This window comes from Hypanus sabinus, chromosome 28 (genome assembly GCF_030144855.1).
Source record: "Hypanus sabinus isolate sHypSab1 chromosome 28, sHypSab1.hap1, whole genome shotgun sequence".
NCBI lineage: Eukaryota > Metazoa > Chordata > Chondrichthyes > Myliobatiformes > Dasyatidae > Hypanus > Hypanus sabinus.
The window spans coordinates 39405650-39425432 of record NC_082733.1 but is presented as its reverse complement, the minus strand read 5'-3'; the positions used below and the strand labels follow the sequence as shown (position 1 = coordinate 39425432).

Here is a 19783-nt window from a genome sequence, read left to right as displayed (position 1 = left end):
GTACGGAGGGAGGCACTTCCTTTTATTTACACGCCGGAGGAACGCTAACGGTGGTGGTGGTGGCGAAAGACCCGTTCGATCGACCGCACCCGGTGAAGACAAAAGCAGGCACTCGGTCCCGGGGCGCACGTGATCGACGGCGCGAGCGGCCGGCGCAAGGCGAGGCCGTTGGTCGCGAGCAGGCGGCGGAGGATGTGGCCGCCCGCGAGCAATGCTCGTGCCGCGTGAGATGGAGCCCAAGGCGCAGCCGCAGCTCGTTATCCGCATCAGGGTGTCGGGTGGAGACCTGGACTGGAGCGTCCCACCTGGCACCCAGTTGTTCTTCAGAGACGTGCTGGTAGGTGATGGAGGGCTGCCGATATCCCAACTGGAGGCGGGGTTGAGGGTGGGGGGAGGTGGATAGCTGACACCTGATTGAAGGAATAGGTGGGCTGCTGGCATCTCATTGGGTGAGTGGGTGGGCTGCTGGCATCTCATTGGGTGAGTGGGTGGGCTGCTGGCATCTCATTGGGTGAGTGGGTGGGCTGCTGGCATCTCATTGGGTGAGTGGGTGGGCTGCAGGCATCTTATTGGCTGAGTGGGTGGGCTGCTGGCATCTCATTGGAGGCATGGGTACAAGCAATTCATTGGGTCAGAGGTGGGCTGCTGACACCTGATTAAGAGAGTGGGAGGGCTGCTGGCATTCAATGGAGAGGTGGATAGGCCAGCATCTCATTAGAAGGTGGTGGATTGCTAGCATCTCATTAAGGGCTAGCATCCCATTGGGGATGAGCTGCTGGTGCCTCATTGGGTGAGTGGGTGGGCTGCTGGCATCTCATTGGGGGTGTGGAAGGGCAGCTAGTTTCTCATGGCGGTGGGTGGAAGGGTTGCTTGCATCTCGTTGACGGAGCAGGTGGGCTGCTGACATCTCATTAGGGGAGTGGGTGGGATGCTGGCATCTTAATGGGGGTGTAGGTGGGCTGCTAGTTTCTCACAATGGGGTGGTGGAAGGGTTGTTGACATCTAATTGATGGAGCAGCTGGGCTGTTGGCACCTGGGGGGTGGGAAGGCTACTTGCAGCTCGTTGGGGGGTGTGGAAGGGCAACTAGTTTCTCATTCTGGGGGTAGAAGTGCTTCTGGCATCTCATTAAGGTGTGAAAGAGTTGTTTTGGATCTCATGGGGGTGGGGGCTGCTAGTATCTCATTGGGGGAGTGGAAGGGTGGCTATTTTCTCATGGTGGGGTGGAAGGGCTGTTTTGCAACTCATTGAGGATCGGGGACTGCCATCATCTTTGTTGAGTTCGAAAGTAGTTCCAATCCACAAGCCTATCAACATTTCTGGTAACTTTGGAAGTTCAAAGAATTCTTCCAACAGTACCATTATAAAAATTAACAAATGTGATTCTCTCCCATAGTGGATTATAAATACAGAGTAGTTGAAATAGTCTGTTGTTAAAGTGGAAGGATTTGAAGCCAAAGCAGTGCTTCCAGTTGATGAAGTTGTAACATGCGAATTGTAACAAGGAATATGGAACAGAAATGTCGAAGAGATAATATTGAGATTATCAGGTTGTAGTTAATTCAACAAATAGTAAAATGTTTTCTATTTTCCATTGCATCTTAGAAGTACTAAATGGTATAAAGTAATTACATAATAAATATTAAGTGGCATGTTGGGCAAATCTCTCTCCATCCAAAACTTTAATGACTACAATTGACCAGTAACTTAATTGGATGAGCCACCATCACCATCCTTGATCACTGAGCACATTTACAAGGAGCGCTGACACAAGAAAGCAGCATCCACCATGAAGGACCCCCACTATCCAGGTCATGCTCTCTTTTCACTGGTGCCATTAGGAAGGAGATACAGGAGCCTAATGTCCCACACCACCAGTTTCAGGAACAGTAATTACCCCTCAACCATCAGGCTCCTGAACCTATTTGGATAATTTAACTTGCCACAGCTCTGAACTGATTCTACAATTTAACTTTCAAGACTCTATAATGTATGTTCTCAGTATTACTAATTTTTTATTGGCACAATTTATTTTCTTTTGCACATTGGTTGTTTGTCAGTCTTTGTTTATTTCATAAATCCTGTTGTATTTCTTTATTTTCCTGTAATTGATGGGAAGAAAATGAATCTCAGAGTTGTATATGGTAATATATATGAACTTTGATAATAAATTTACTTTGAGTGTCAAATGAGTATTATGATAAGGGTAGGTTAAAGTTGAATATCCTGCATTATGTGATTTTCACCAGTATCTTAGGCTGCTCAAACAGCATTTCCTACACCCAATAAATGTCAATCCCATGTAGAGAAAAACAGAATTACCAGTTGTTATGTTCAAGTTGAAGTTCAAGTTTATTTTCATTCAACCATATACATGTGTATTGCCAAATGAAACTACACTCCTCTGGACCAAGGTGCAAAACACAGTGCAATATAACTCACGCACAACACATTAAGAGATATTACCACAAATATGTTAACAAATATTAAAAAAAATTCCAGAATGAGATCAAGAATCTCATCAATATGACATCAAGGTAGGGTCAAGAATGAGAATCTATAAATGTAAGACTGATGCTAGGGATGTAGAATTCATACAGGAGAAATTTTGGATGGAGATTTGGAATTCAAGCCAGAAGAGGAGCTACAATTATTTTGCAAACGTCATTGAAGGAGTTTGAGAGCAGGTAAAATAGTAATGATTAGATGCACATAATCACACAGAGACTAAGCACCAAGAGATAATGTTTGGGTCAGTGATTTGATTTGTACATTGTAATTTCTCTGTTATTTCAGTGAATGCTTTCCTGTCCATTTCTATATTAAAACATACAGCTACTGTATGTATTTTCACTGCTTCCCATGGGTACAGCATCTTTTATCTACTGCTTATGAATAAAAGTTATTTGTGAAGGATTTTATTTCCCTTTTTACATAAATAGATTAATCACAAATCCGAAACATAAAATTATCCACTGGTCCAGGGGGTCCCAACCTGGGTGAACAGACTGCTCAGTTAGTTGTATAAAAAAGGTTGGGAACCCCTGCACTAGTCTGAACCCTTGAGTCATTTTAGTTTCAAACATCAAGTGGTATTTTGCTTTTATCTAAATAAATTTTGAAGTTTTACTGTGTAGCATTACATATTTCTTACAACATAGGTCATTCAGCCCTTTGAGTCTATGCCAGGTCTTGAAACAATCCCAACAATTTCATTCTTACATGTATTTCCCAGTAGCCTATTGTATTTCACATGTCTGTCAATTCTGATTGACCACTCGTCTACATTAAGGGCAATTTAACATATCTGGAAGGAAAGCAGGAGTACCCAGGGAGCTCAGTCAGACATGGTGAGCCTGCAAATTCCATGCATGCAGCAGTTGAGCTCACAATTGAAGTGGGAACTCTGTATTGTGGGTATCAAAATGTGTGGTGACTTGCAGGCTGCCCCCCAGCACACCCTTAGGTGTGTTGGTTGTTACTGCAAGCAACACATTTCACTCTATATTTTGATATAGATGTGATAAATCAATGTGAATCTGAATTTGAGGTTGTGATCCTGTAGTGCATGCAATAGACAATAGGTGCAGAAGTAGACCATTCGGCCCCTCGAGTCTGCACCGCCATTCTGAGATCATGGCTGATCATTCACTATCAATACCCAGTCCCTGCCTTGTCCCCATATCCCTTGATTCCCCTATCCATCAGATATCTATCTATGCAATTCAACTATGTGACAGATCAAATTTGGACAATACCAATGTATATTTTAGTTCAAAAATAATATGCTTTTAAATGCATAAATCATATAGTGTATTTCCCCTGTTCTTGGATTAGCTGTTAAAGTACACATTTCATTTAAATTGCAATGAAAAACTTTCCAGAATAATATTTATTCCCAACAAAGCCGCTTTTAAGTATAAAATATGCATTTGTTGAAGATCTGAAATAGAAACAGAAAATCATCAGTTTAGACAGCACTTCTCTGAGACTGAAATCCTTTTAACAATGTTGAGGTTATAACATGACAGCTAAAGTTCAATGAGACTGACTTAGAATTGCTGTGGGCTAGTCTTGCATCTGCAGATTTGAATATTCCTGTCTACTCCCAGCTGCATAAGTGAGATCCCCACGCTTACTGACCTACATTGACTCCACTGATATCTGTACCATAAACTTTGCTTTCATTCTTTTTAATTTCTTCACATTGCTCAACAGTCTTTTAATGAAGAATATACCTATCAAATTGCTAATAATTTTGATAATCTTTTACTATCAAAGATTCTATTATTATACAAAATATTTTGCCTTTTTTGAGAGTTTTTGAAAATATGTTCTATATATCCTTTCCTGTCTGCTGTTAATTTTTTGATTTTCCATGTACTTAATCTTTAAGATTCTAACTCTTATATGCTTCAATTTTATTTATTCAGATCCTCAAGTTACTAATAATTTTCTTATTAAATAATTTATTCTATAATTGCTCCCCCCCAATGAGAAATGATCGCAGGGAAACAATGAGACATTGTTTCCCTGTGACAATTTTCCCTCACATCCTTTAGCTTGCACCACATCTTACTGAAATTCTCCCTGATCCAATCTTCTCTTCCAGTTTTGGGAACAACGTTTTTCATTTTCTTAAAATGTATTGCAATTGAGTACATGACCCCCATTAGACACTTGCGTAGAGGGACATGGAGACTTATTTTGATATGTTGGTTGACACGATGCCTTCAGTGTCATTGGATAGAAAGTTAGAATGAGGTTGTTTGCATTGCATTATAGGCATAGATAGGAATTTATACCCATGGTGGTTTATGGAATGTGGGTTTGAATTTGTGATTATCCACATAATCAACTGAACTGCTACTTAGAAGTGCTTCCCTTCTGGGATCTCTTTCCAGTAAACTTTAAATGGTGTTGTGACATTGATGTTGGTAGAAGTGGGTCTGGTTCAGCTAATTTCTCACACTAGATATGTAGGTGATAAACACAAGTGATTCTGCAGGTACTGGAAATCTGGAGTAACACACACAAAATGCTGGAGGAATTCAGCAGGTCAGGCAGCATCTGGAGAGGAATAATGAGACAACATTTTGGGCCGAGACCAGTCCTGATGAAGGGTCTCAGCCTGAAACGTTGTCTCTTTATTCCTTTCCATAGATACTGCCCAACCTGCTGAGTTCCTCCCCTTCTTACCCCATCCCTGACATATTTAGTTGTTTTTTTTCCTCTCTCTCTGCCCATTACCCTGCCTGTTCTCCATCTCCCTCTGGTGCTCCCCCCCTCTCCCTTTCTTTCTCCTGAGGCCTCCTGTCCGATGATCCTTTCCTTTCTTCAGCTCTGTATCACTTTCGCCAATCACCTTTTCAGCTCTTAGCTTCATCCCACCCCCTCTGGTCTTATCCTATCATTTTGTATTTCTCCCTCCCCCCACTACTTTCAAATCCCTTAGTATCTCTCCTTTCAGTTAGTCCTGACGAAGGGTCTTGGCCTGAAACGTCGACAGTGCTTCTTCCTATAGATGCTGCCTGGCCTGCTGTGTTCCACCAGCATTTTGTGTGTGTTGTTTGAATTTCCGGCATCTGCAGATTTCCTCGTGTCTGCTGAGTACTTCCAGCATTTTGTGTATTACTCTAGATATGTGCATCCATTAAGTAGGAAATACCTGAAGACTGTTCTTGTGAACAAAAATTTCACAGCAATAATTACTGCATTCAGTATAGAAAAGGTGTTGTAGCGTTGTTCCATATAGAGTTGGTATATTTTAGGGTAATTTGCACTGTTATTATCATCTTGAAAAGAATACAGATAATCTGATAGAAATTCAATAGTAAATGAGAGAATATCTGCAAATGCTGGAAATCCAGGCCACACACAAAAAATGCTGGAGGAACTCAGCAGGCCAGGCAACATCTAGGAAAAGAATACAGTCAATGTTTCAGGCCAAAACCCTTTGGCAGGACTCAATAGTATTTTGTTGGGGAGTTTTATTTTCAAATTGAAATTTTAACAATAGAAATAAGTAAGGGATGGGAGTCTCTTGGATTGATACGATGCACTGATAATTTTTATGCATACTATACTTAACTATTATAGCAGAGAGTAATAATTATTTCAGCAGAGAATCTTAGATAGGCACATGGATGAAAGAAAATTGGAGGGCTATGCAGGTTGAAGTGTTAGATTGATCTTCGAGTAGGTTAAAAGGTCAGTACAACATCGTGGGATCAAAGGGCCTGAACCGCGCTATGTTCTATGTTTAATAGAAGATAATTAGCTGATGATGATGTTTCCACATGGGGACAGGTACCCATTTTTATCCACTCCATTTGGCCTCCATGGTGCCACATTTATGAAATCTTGTGACATCTGGTTCCCTTTTATTTGGTTTTCCTATCCCTAAACTCAATTCTCAAAATAATATTACACTATTATTACATCCATTACTCTGATTCTCTGGGTTCTAACACTGGACCTTTTTATGTTGCCAGTGCTGAGTTATTGAATTTCTTACTTTAGTCAAGTATATTCTCATGCCTTGTCGATAGCTTGAATCGTAAGTGTTTTATTAGTATATATTTAAGACTGCAGCTTATACAGTTAGGAGTCTTAAGCACAGGGATCAGTCTAATAATTGAATAATCTGGTGATTAGGGTTGGTTGTTTCAAAGCCCACCTTCCTACTGAAGTATACCCAAGAACTGTACCGAACACTAACACAACCCGCTAAATCTCTAGTAGTGTCATTCTGATGAATGTGTGATACCTTCCAAGGGTAGTATAGCCGCTGAAATGTAGTGCACAAAACTAAAACACTTAGATGAGGTCCGTTCAAGTCTCTGCAACGAAGCCTAATTTCCTCACATTTGTATTGTGATAAAAGCCAATACTCCATTAGCTTTTTTTAATTGCTTTTTGTACCTGGTCTACTGGCTTTTAACGATTTGTGTATCCAAAATTTCCTTGCTCCTTTGCAGTTTTAAGTTCCTCATCATTAAGAAAATGTGTTTTATCTTTCCTGGGTTCAAGGTAGATAAACACATGATTGAGCATATTGAATTGATTTGGCATAAATTTAATGAATGGGAAAAACTAGTAATTTGTAAATGAGGTCTGTAAAAGTCTCTGCAATGAAGTTTTCCCATTTAGTACAGAACCCAAAACAGAAAACACATCTTTTCACGTGCCTCCATTCCAAGCTCCTCCCCATCATGCCTAGTCTGTCACTCCTTTCTCCTCATCAATTTCCAGTGTTTCCAAATCTTGATGTAATAATCTTCAAGTTATTTCAAAATGGAAACTTGTACTGATTGAATGTGTTGGCAGTTTTTTTATTAGGATCATTTAAAAATCAAGTTATCTGTTATTATAATTAATGTATACTTAAAGTCATGGTAGCTCTATTTGTTTAGCTAAAGAGATTAGCTTTATTTGTCATATGTACTTTGAAACATCAAACCATACAGTGAGATACGTTGTTTGCATCAACGACCAGCACCATCATAATCTGCTCACAACTTTCTAACATTTTAAATGAAGTCAAGCATTAGGTCAAATTCAAAACTTCATTTCCCTTTTGTAGCAAAGAGGCAAATTGCACTATGTTCCAAAATGTACTTTAGTATTCCTTGAAGGGGTTCAAATCTTTTCAGTAGTTCTTGGCAATAAACACAGCATTTCTAACTCTCTGATTACAAAAAGTTAAGGTCCTTGTATTTCCAAAAGTTGTGAGGATTTTGGGAATACCAGGTAAAAACTCTTCATTTATCTTAAAATTAATGTGCAGGTCCATTGATTTGCATTCCAATATTGTGTTCCAGTATTGGGTTGAAAGTTACACAGGATCAAGTAAAAGGTGGCATATTAGCAGGAAAATATAGGCATCAATATGTTTCCTTTTTTTCAAGTGGAGCAAAGTGCAAATGGATGACAGTATTGGAAATCAACTATGCAGAAGATAGAGAGATAACAGAAGTCGTCCTGAATTACTTTGGCTGTTAAACCATCCCACATTGCTTTTAGATTGACCAGTTTTATTCCTTGTTTTTAGGATGTTATTGGCCAAGTGTTGCCAGATACAACGACAACAGCATTTGAGTGTAAGTAGATTTTTTTTTAACTAATCCAATGCTTGCAAAGTAAAATGCACCATTAATAGAGAGAACTATTCATTAGTTTCTTTTAAATTTGGTTAATATTGCATTAACAATGTATTTTGCAAGCCTCAAAAGAATATAAATTAGGAAGAATGTGGATACTGTGGGTTCCAGTTAATTGGGACACACTGGGACCAATACGTTTTGGACCAATTGACCTGCTGCTCCAGTTAGCCAAAGATTTATGGGAGTAATTAAAATTTGTAAAAAAGACAAACTACCATTTAACTGAGTAGCAAATTGTATATTTAAATGAAATACAGAACTAATTAAAACACTTAACAATATCACTACAGTATTATAAAACTAGTTCCTAATACTTAATTGGAGGAATTATTCTAGTGTACGCTGCCTTGTTGTTTTGATTGACTGTAAATGAACAAAATCAGATCAGTGCAGATAATGGACTGCCTTCATACAATTCTTTAGATGATTGCATCTCCAAATATTCATTTTCATTGTAAAATTCAAAATAATTGTCAAGACCTTCAATTCCTTTGTAATTCCTAACTTGTTGAAGTAGTGAAATTGTTTGATTTTCACTCGTGGCTGTTTCTGGCATCTTCAAGCCTGACTACTTGAAACTGCAGTGAGCAACGCAATTCTGAATTGCCTTGCTGTTTATTTCTCACAAACTGTAAGTGACAAAAATCACAGTTTTTTGAATGCAAACATGCAAATGATGCTATTTAAAAACTGTTCACTCTAAAAAATCATTGGATTGGGGATAATATTCTGGCATGGGTGGAGGATTGCCTTTCTAACAGAAAACAGAGAGTTGGGATGAATGGTTTATTCTCAGACTGGCAGTTGGTGACTAGTGGTGTTCCGCAGGGATCGGTGTTGGGACCCCAACTCTTTGCAATCTATATTAATGATTTGGAGAAAGGGACTGAGTGCAACATATCAAAGTTTGCTGATGACACAAAGATGGGAGGGAGTGTAATGAGTGTGGAGGACATTGAAACCCTGCAGGGGGACATAGATAGGCTGAGTGATTGGGCAGACATTTGGCAGATGAAATATAATACTGACAAGTATGAGGTCTTGCACTTTGGCAGGAAAAATAATAGAGCAAGTTATTATCTAAATGGGGAGAAACTGGAAAGTGCTTCTGTGCAAAGGGATCTGGGGGTCCTGGTGCAGGAAACACAAAAAGTTAGTAACAAGTGCAGCAGGTGGTCAAGAAGGCCAATGGAATGCTGGCTTTTATTGCTAGGGGGATGGAGTATAAGAACAGGGAGGTCTTACTGCAGTTGTACCGGGTATTGGTGAGACCACACCTGGAGTACTGCATGCAGTTCTGGTGTCCATATTTAAGAAAGGACATACTGGCTCTCGAGGCAGTGCAGAGAAGGTTCACTAGGTTAATTCCGGGGATGGGTGGGTTGATGTAGGATGAGAGGTTGAGTAGATTGGGACTCTACTCATTGGAGTTCCGAAGAATGAGAGGCAATCTTATTGAAACATATAAGATTGTGAAGGGGCTTGATCGGGTGGATGCGGGGAGAATGTTCCCAATGATGGGTGAAACTAGGACTTGGGGGCATAATCTTAAAATAAGGGGATGCCGTTCCAGGACTGAGATGAGGAGAAATTTCTTCACTCAGAGGGTAGTGGGGCTGAGGAATTTACTGCCCCAGAGAGCTGAGGAAGCTACTACACTCAATAAATTCAAAACGGAGATAGTAATTTTCCTGGATAAAAATGGCATTAGGGGATACGGTGAGCGAGCAGGTAAGTGGACATGAGGCTAGGTTTAGATCAGCCATGTGATTTCCTGGACCAGTTTTCAATAGCCTGGATGGGTCGGAGAGGAATTTTCCAGATTTTTTCTCCTCAATTGGCAAATCGGTTTTTTTCCCCCCGGGTGATCACATGGGTTTGGGCGGGATGAATTATAAAATAAAATGGGCGGCATGGTGCCCTGTTGGTTGGTACTGTTGCCTTGTGGGATTTGGTGAAAACTAGAGCTAAGATTGGATCAGCCATGATCTTGTTGAATGGCGGAGCAGGCTTGAGGGGCTGATTGGCCTACTGCTGCTCCTATCTCTTATGTTCTTATGTAAGCATGGTATAGTGTTTAACAGCCACACAAATGCACGTGACTGATGCTAGTTAGAAACAGTCTCCTGTCCCAATTAAGAGGCATTATCTCCCAAATAATTGAAGGAAACCTGACAATTTTCTTGATTATTTATTGTTCTTTAAGAGTTATCTCAAGAAAACGGCTGTCCTATTTAACACATGGTCGCAGTAACCAGAATCTGCTGTATATGGATTTTTCTTTTAATCTAAGATTATTAATTTCTGGCTTGATTGGCAAGCTGTTAAATTTTGAGGATTGGAGAGCTTCTGTATTTGACAGCATTTGGTGCTTTTGTAATTCATTGTTTGGAAGAAATGTTAACCTAGATCTGACACACTGGTTGGCAGAGGAGAGGCTTATTAGATCTTAATGAATTGCGTTCATGTATCTTTATCTAATGATAATCTTTATAGCAAACCTGTTATTTACCTTATAGCATGAATACATGAATGTCATCATGCTTTTTCATCACAGATTTATTCCCACTGTTCAGTTATCCACTGAATCCAGTCTTGCTTTGAGCTAATCTGCTGGAGGGAATTCGCTCAATTAAATTTCACAAATTTTTGAAAGGATAGAATATTTCTGAAATGAAGTTAAAACAGTTAAATCTTGTAAAATACTGAAAAGCAAATAAGTACCATAAAACCCAGGAGCATAATTAGGCCATTCAGCCCATCAAATCTGTTCCACCATTTGATCATGGCTGAACCATTTCCCTCTCAACCCCTTTCTCCTGCCTTCTCTCCCTTTCACACCCTGGACTTTCCAAGAATCTATCAACCTCCACCTTACATACAGCTAATAACCTGGTTTCCACATCTGCCTGATTCATCAGCCTCTGCTTAAATAAACTCCTTCATATCTCTGTCCTAAATGGACATCCCTCTATTCTGAGGCTGTGCCCTCTGGCCCTAGACTCCCCCATTATAGAAAACATCCTCTCCACAGCCTCTCTATCTATGCCTTTCACCATTCAATAGATTCCCCCCCCCCCAGTCTTCTAACTTCCACTGAGTATGCCCCAGAGCCATCAAATGCTCCTCAAATTATACCATGCATCATTTTTGTGAACCTCCTTTGAACCGTCTTCAATGTCAGCACATCTTTTCTTAGATAATGTGCCCAAAACTGTTTATAATACTCCAAGTGAGGCCTCACCAGTGCCTTATAAAAGCCTCAGCATTATATCCTTGTTTTTATATTCTAGTCCTCTCGAAATGAATGCTAATGTTCCTCACCACCAGTTCAATCTACAAGTTAACTGTTAAGGAACCCTGCACATGGACTCCTAAGTCCCTTTGCACCATGGAGTTTTGAATTTTCTCCACGTTGAGAAAATAGTCTATACCATAGGTGTCAAACTCAAGGCCTGCGGGCCATATCCGGCCCGGCGTACAATTATATCCGGCCCACGAGATCATTTTAGATAGATTTATTATTTAAATTATTAATGGCCTGGCGATATGAAGCCTATGATTCTGTTAATACCAATCATAATAATAATGCTTGCTCAGCAGTCTTCTTCATAAGAAACGGAATTTGTGAAATGAAACACTTTGTAGTTATAACAGAGACTGAGACACATGAGAACAGGCTGAAAAAACGGAGGCAATGAAAGCTGTGTTCGCACGCGCCCGACTGATCCGGCCCACATGAAGCTGCATTTTGCCCAATCCGGCCCGTGACCTAAAATGAGTTTGACACCCCTGGTCTATACTATTTCTTCTACTAAAGTGCATGAGCATACACTTCTCAACATTGTATTCCATCTGCCACTTCTTGGCCCATTCTCCTCATTTGTCTATGTCCTTCTGCAGCCTTCCTGCGTCATCAACTCTACCTGCCCCTCCACAAACCTGGCCACAAAGCCATCAATTCTGTCAACCAAATCATTGACATACTATGTAAAAAGAAATGGTCCCAACATTGATCCTGTGGAACACCATTAGTCACCTGTGGCCAATTAGAAAAGGCTCCATTTATTCCCATTCTTTGCCTCCTGCCAATCAGCCAATGCTCTATCCATGCTCATACCTTTCCTGTAATACTATGGGCTGTTATTTTGCTAAGCAGCCTCTGGTATGGCACCTTGTCAAAGGCCTTCTGAAAGTGCAAGTACACAACATCCACCAATTCTCCTTTTTCTATCCTGTTTGTTATTTGCTCAAAGAATTCCAACAGATGTGTCAGGCAGATTTTCCCTTCAGGAAACTATGCTTACTTTGGCCTATTTTAGCATGTGCCTCTCCGTATACCCCTAAACCTCCCAATTTCTTCCCAACCAGTGAGGTCATGCTGACTGACCTATAATTACCTTTCTTCTGCTTCCCTCCTTTCTTGAAGAGTGGAGTGACATTTGAAATTTTCCATTCCTCAGGAACCATACCAGAATCTAGTCATTGTTAAAAGATCATTGTTGTGCACAGAATGTGAATAAGGTAGTTAATGAGTACTTTGGTTCATTATTTACCAAGGAAAGGGATACAGAGATCAGGAGATCAGTGCTTAGTGTATTAATATGTTAGGGCATTTAGAAGTCAAAGAGAATGAAGTGCTGGGCCTTCTAATGAGTATTAAGGTGGATAAGTCCCCAGGGCCAAATGGGATTTACCCCAGGTCATTGAAGGAGGCAAGAGACGAGATTGCTCGTCCCTTGACCAGCATTTTTGTGCCCTCTGTAGTCACAGGCAAAGTCCCAGAGGATTGATGACACAGCTTTTTAAGAAGGGAACAAAGGAAAATCCTGGGAACTAGACTGGTGAGTCTCACATCAGTTGTAGGGAAATTGCCGGAGAAAAATCTTCGGGATTTGATATATGTGCATTTGGAGACCCATGGCTAAATTAAGGAGAACCAGCATGCAGTTTGTGGCAGTTTGTGCCTTACCAACGTGATTGAGTTTTTTGTTAAGGTGACAAGAGAGGGTAGGACAATGGATGTTGTCTATATGGATTTTAGTAAGTCATTTGAGAAAGTCCCTCTTGGAAGCCTAATCCAGAAGATTAAGATACATGAGGTCCACGGCAAATTGGCTGTTTGGTTTCAGAACTGGCTTGTGCATGAAAGACAGAGGGTAGTGGTTGAAGAGACTTATTCGAGCTGGAGGTTTGTTATTGGTGGAGTTCCACAGGTATCTGTGCTGGGACCTGTGCTGTTTGTGATTTATATAAATGACCTGGATAAAAATGTAGATGAGTGGGTTAGTAAATTTGTGGATGATTCCAAGATTGGTGGTGTTGTGGATAGAGCAGAAAGTTGGCAAAGAACACAGCACGATATAGTTTCAGATATGGGCTAAGAAATGTATGATCACTCAGTTTCCCATTCCCCTGCCAAATTAATTTAAATACTCCCCGTCAGTTCTAACAAACCCGCCTGTAAAGAGGTCCCACTCGGGTTCAGGTGTAACCCATCCTTTTAGTACAGGTCATACCTTCCCAGAGGAGAGCCCAATGATCCAGAAATCTGAAAACCTGCCCCCAGCACCAGTTCCTCAACCATGTATTCATCTGCCAAATCATCTATTCTTCACTCAGTGGCATGTGGCATAAACAGCAAACTTAAGTTTTCTGCCCTAGAGGCTTGGCTTTTCAGCTCCCTAAATTCTCTCATTCAGAACCTCCTCCTTTTTCCACCTACGTCATTGGTGCCAAATGTACCAACGCTTCTGGCTGTTCACGCTCCCCCTTTAGAATGCTGTGGACCCAGTCCAAGTTGTCCCTGACCCTGGCACCTGGGAGGCAACTTACCTTCCAGGTGTCTCTGTTGCGTGCACAGAACCCATGTCTACTTCTCTAACTATGGAATCCCTTTTCACTACTGCAGATCTTTTATCACCCCTCCCTCTGAGCCACATCTCCAGACAGTACCAGAGACCAGATTGCCACAGCTTCCCCCGCTAGATCATTTCCTTCCCCCCCCCCCCCCAATACAGTATCCAAAATTGTATACATTATTGAGGGGAACAGCACAGGGGTACTCCGCAACTGGCTGCCAATTTTCATTCCCTTTCCTGACAGTCACCCAGGCACCTGCTTCCTACAACTTAAGGGTGACTATCTTCCTGTCGCTCCTATCTGTCACCTCCTCAGTTTCCTGTATGAGCCGAAGTTTATTGAGCTGCAACTCCAGTTCCTTAACAAGTTCTCTGAGGAGCTGCAACTTGGTGCATCTGGTGCAGATGTAGTCATCTGGGAGGCTGGAGGTCTCCCACAGTTCCCACATCTCACACAAAGAACACAGCACAGCCCCTACAGCCATCCTCAAAGAATGAAGTAGAAACTTTACAAATACGTACTTCTCCCAAGCCTGTTCTCACCCAAGCCTGATGAGCCAAAGCCTCCCCACTCTAACCCTGGTCCACACACACAATGGCCTATAAACTTGTCCCTACTTTATCTTTATCTGCCCTTGTCAATGAATTACTGTTTGATTGGGTCGCTGGAAAACACCAAAAGCCCACAAAGGCTTCTCTTTTTGAATCTCACTCATGGACCTGTGAGTTTCCTTATTTCTTGTTCCCAATTTGATAGGGCCACCAGAAAAATAGGTATTTACGTTGACATTAATTTAATTAAACAAAATGTGTAACTTCCGTAAAACAGTGTATCATAGAATCATGGAGAGGTACAACACAGAAACAGGGCTTTTGGCCCATCTAGTCCATGCCAGAACCATTTAAACTGCCTACTCCCATCGACCTGCACCAGGACCATAGTCCTCCATATCCCTACTCTCTGTGTATCGATCCAAACTTTCTCTTAAATGTTGAAATCGAACTCACGTGCACCAATTGTGCTGGCAGCTCATTCCATACTTTTATGTCCCTCTGAGCAAAAAAGTTTCCCCTCATGTTCCCCTTAAGCCTTTCACCCATAATCCATGACCTCTGGTTGTCCCACTCCACCTCAGCAGAAAGAACCTGCTTGCATTTAATCTATCTATACCCTCATAATTTTATATACGTCTATCAAATTTCCTCTTAGTCTTTTACGTTCTAAAGAATACATTCCTAACCTACTCAATCTTTCCTTATAACTCAAGTCCTCCACACCTAGCAACACCCTTGTAAATTTTCTTTGGACTCTTTCAACCTTGTTTACATCCTTCCTGTAGTAGGTGACCAAAACTACACACCATACTCTAAATTAGACCTCACTAACGTTTTATACGACTTCAACATAACATCCTGTCTTCTGTACTCAAAACATTGATTTATGAAGGTCAATGTTCCAGAAGCTTTCCTTATGGCTCTATCTACTTATGATGCCACTTTCAATGAATTATGTACCTTTATTCCCAGATCCCTTTGTTCTATCACACTCCTCAGTGCCCTACTATTCACTGTGTAGAACCTACCCTGGTTAGTCCTACAGAAGTGCAAAACTTCACACTTGTCTACATTAAGTTCCATCTGCTATTTTTCAGCCCATTTTTCCAGCTGATACGGATCCCTTTGCAAGCCCTGATAGCCTTCCTCACTGTCCACAACACCCCTATTCTTGGTGTATTCTGTAAATTTGCTGATCCAATTAACCACATTATCATCCAAGTCAGTGATATAGATGACACCAGAAAAGGACCCAGCACTGATGGCTGTGGCACACCTCTAATCACAGGCTTCCAGTCAGAGAGGCAACCCTCTACTATTTTACTCTACTCTCTTACTTCTCCCAGAAAGCCAGTATCTAATTCAATTTACTATCTCATCCTGAATGCTGGGACCTTGACAAATGCCTTACTAAAGTCCATGTTGACAACATCCACTGCTTTGCCTTCATCCACTTTCCTGGTAACTTGGTAAAACTCTGTAAGATTGGTTAGACAAGACCTACCAGGCACGAAGACATGCTGACTATCCAATATACCTGGTCTCTTAGAATACTTTCCAATAACTTTCACACACCAGATGTTAGACTTACCGGCCTATAATTTCCTTCTTTCTGTTTAGAGCCTTTTTAAAACAGCAGAACAACATAGGCTATCCTCCAATCTTCTGGTATTTCTCCTGTCGCTAAGGGTGTTTTAAATCTCTAATAGGGTCCCGGTGATTTCTGCAATTGCCTCCTGTAAGGTCCGAGGGAACACCCTAGAGGTTTGTCCACCTGATTTGCCTCAGGGTAGCAAATAGCTCCTCCTCTGTAATCTGTGCAGGGTCAATAAAGTTGATGCCGCTTTGCCTCACTTCAATAGACTAGGTGTCCATCTCCTGAGTAAATACAGATGTAAAAAATACATTTAAGATCTCCTCCATCTGTTTTGGCTCCACCCATGGATTACCATTCTGGTATTCTAGACAACCAATTTTGTCCTTTGTAATCGTTTTGCTCTTAACATAGCTGTAGAATCCCATGAGATTCTTCTTCACCTTGTCTGCTAGAGCAACTTCATGTCTTCTTTTAGCTTTCCTGATTTCTTTCTTAAGCGTTCTCTTGCATTTCTTGTACTCCATAAGCACCTAATTTGTTCCTATTTGTCTATATCTGCCATGCACCTTTTTTTTCTTAACCATGGCCTCAACATCTCTTGAAAACCAAGATTCCCTACACTTGTTTTCTGTATTCTGAGAGGCGCATTCAGACGTTGTACTCTCAAAATTTCGTTTTTGAAGGCCTCTCACTTTCCATGTACATTTTTGCCAGAAAATAGCTTGTCCCAATCCACACTTGCCAGATTAATTCTGATGCCATCAAAACTGGCCTTTCTCCAACTTAGAATCTTAACCAGACATATCTTTTGGCATATTACTTTGAAACTAATGGCATTGTGGTCACTGGATGCAAAGTGTTACCCTACACAAACTTCTGTCACATGTCCTGTTACATTCCATAACACCAGATCCAGTATTACATGCTTTCTCAACACGTACAAACAAGCTGGATGAACTCAGGTTGGGCAGCATCCGTTGAAATGAGCAGTCAACGTCAAGACGAAGGGTCTCGGCCCAAAACATTGACTGCTCTTTTCAATGGATGCTGCCCGACCTGCTGAGTTCATCCAGCTTGTTTGTACGTGTTGATTTGACCACAGCATCTGCAATGTACTTTGTGTTTGCATGCTTTCTCATTGGGACTTCTACGTACTGATGTAGGAAACTTTCTTGAACACATATGATAAACTCTGTCCCATTTAGTCCCATCAATATGTGGAAAGTTGAAATCACCTACAATAACAACTTAATATTTCTTGCAGTAGGCTGTGAAGTCTTTACAAATTTGTTCCTCTAAATTCCTAGGACTGTTGGATGGTCAGTAATATAAAAGTGGTCAAACCTTTCTTATTTCTCAGTTCCACCCATAACGCCTCACTAGTTGAGTTCTGATGGAGCTCTGCCGTGACAGTTTCCCAGACTAGTAATGCAACCCTTCCTCCTTTAATTCTTCCCGCTTTGTCACATGTAAAACAACGGAACCTCAGAATATTGAGCTGCCAGTCCTGTCCCTTGTGCAACCAGGTCTCACTAATGGCTACAACGTCATAATTCCAGGTGTTGATCCATGCCCTGAGGTCATCCGCCTTTCCTATGATAATTCTTGCATTGGAATATACGCAGTACAGGACACAAGTCACACCATGCTCAACCTTTTGATTTGTGACTTTGTCTGATATCTTACCAACATCTGCCTCCACAGCCTCTCCACGAACTGGTTCCCATCCCTGTCTCTTGTCACCATTTTACTTTAGTTAAAGTCCTGAAACTGCATCAGACTGTGCACAAGTTTAACGCCTCATTTCCTATTATAACAACGAGAAGACTACTGCAAGTTCACAGTCTACTGTTATGCACAGAGTGGACTTAGATCGATAATGGAGTCTCAAACCTGCAGATTGCAGACTGATGTTCTTGGAACAGTAACTCCTTCATTGGTTTTGTTTTTCTACTACATTCCATGTCCAACATCCATAACTTTTATGCAACTTGCATGAACCCTGATAGCCTCCTTTTGTTGTCTTGTCCTTTCTGAGTATTTGCCGGTTTTTTGATATAATTTTCCTACTTGTGCATAATGCACTTAAATTATGAATACTTTCTGCTCTTCAGTAAAATCAGTCTGGTGGAAATAAGAGAAAACAAGAAACAGGAAAAACATGACTTGAAGTGGTGCTCAGGGTTAACACCAGCAAAACAAAAGCACCAGAACCCATTTAATTCAATTTTTGCACAATCATTGCAAAGGATTTTAATCTTTTTTATTAAACGGAAGTGGAGGAAGAGTTCATAGAATTAACTTTTTTGGGAACATGGAACCAGCTTGAAGGTAGGTTATTTTAGATGGCCAGTGAGCTGAAGTTGATTATTATTCTATCAATCTTTAAGACAAGTGATCAGAATCATGAGAATAAGATCAGTCCTGATGAAGGATCTTGGCCCAAAACATCGACTGGTTATTCCTCTCCATAGATGCTACCTGACCTGTCGAGTTCCTCTATCTTTTTGTGTGTTTTGTATTTCCAGCATCTATAGAATCTCTTGTGTTAATGATCAGAATGGTTGGATTTAGTTGGGAGAGTTGCAGGAGAAACCATGCTGGTTAGGTCTCTCACAGGAGCATTATTTCCATTCACTTTGTATGGAGCCGAAAGTTAGAAGCGGTATTTTATCATTTTTAAGAAATTAATTAAGTTCTTATGTTCTTAGATATATTTAAATATTTCAATTTTTTAAATTATTGTTAACATTATTTATTTTTAATTTTTCTGAATGTCAGAAATGGGCAGGCAGATACAGTGTTCTTTTTTGACAAGTTTTGACACCTAGCTGACTTAGTCAGACTTAGTCAGAATTCAAACTTTTCATTAGCTTGTTTGCGGTTCTGTTTGCCCCAGTGTGATGCCATTTATACATGCAAGGCCCGCACTGCGTAGGGGATCACCACTGGTACTATATCAAAGACAGACTTTCGCATGCAGCTTAGCAATAGTGGCTCTGCAGAAGGTAAACTTGTACTTAGCCCATTGTTCAGGAAAATAACAGGCAATGCAGTTTGTTGTTAGTGTAATATCAAGGCCAAAATAATAGAATTTTGACTGCAGTTTGAGCAACAGAAAAGTAAGTCTTGAACTTAAGGCCAATAACATAGATAGGAGGAATGAATTGGCTTGGGTAGATGGGAAGATTATTATCAGAAAGTTTGCTAGTAGATAAGGAACAGCAGACATTTAAAAAGTGAAGAATCAGCAACATAGGATAATAGATAAGAGAAAAACTGTCGTGAGGACCATGAATGTTGTGATTGTTGAGTATATTCAAGGTTGGGATCAGAGGATTTCTGGGCACTAAATAATGAGGATTATTGTGATCAGACTTCACTATACAAGAGGCAAAGGATTAAATGTTATTTTGTTGAATGGTGGAGCAGATTCACTGGTTACTTTCCCTCTTTTAATTCACAAATTCTTGTGTTTACACACTGATCTCTAATATTCAAAGAGATATTCTATACTTCCTATTTCCTCAGACATCCCATGCATATGGGCAGCCTTGCAGAAGTCACACAACTGTTTACTAACCCTTACCACTTCAGTCTTCTTGGA

The 19783-nt window shown here is 40.7% G+C and overlaps 1 protein-coding gene across 2 annotated transcripts in view; it reads left to right on the top strand.

The window, feature by feature from the left end:
• Nucleotides 1–5: 5 nt before the first annotated feature.
• map2k5 (mitogen-activated protein kinase kinase 5) overlaps nt 6–19783 on the top strand; it is a 318051-nt gene continuing 298273 nt past the window's right edge. Inside the window, exons 1-2 of one of the 2 annotated variants that reach the window (XM_059953007.1) lie at nt 6–337; nt 8052–8100. In XM_059953007.1, the coding sequence (XP_059808990.1) occupies nt 212–337; nt 8052–8100 (175 nt within the window). In that variant the 5' untranslated portion in view covers nt 6–211. The remainder of the gene's footprint in view (nt 338–8051; nt 8101–19783) is intronic. The other variant, XM_059953006.1, reaches the window with a different exon arrangement.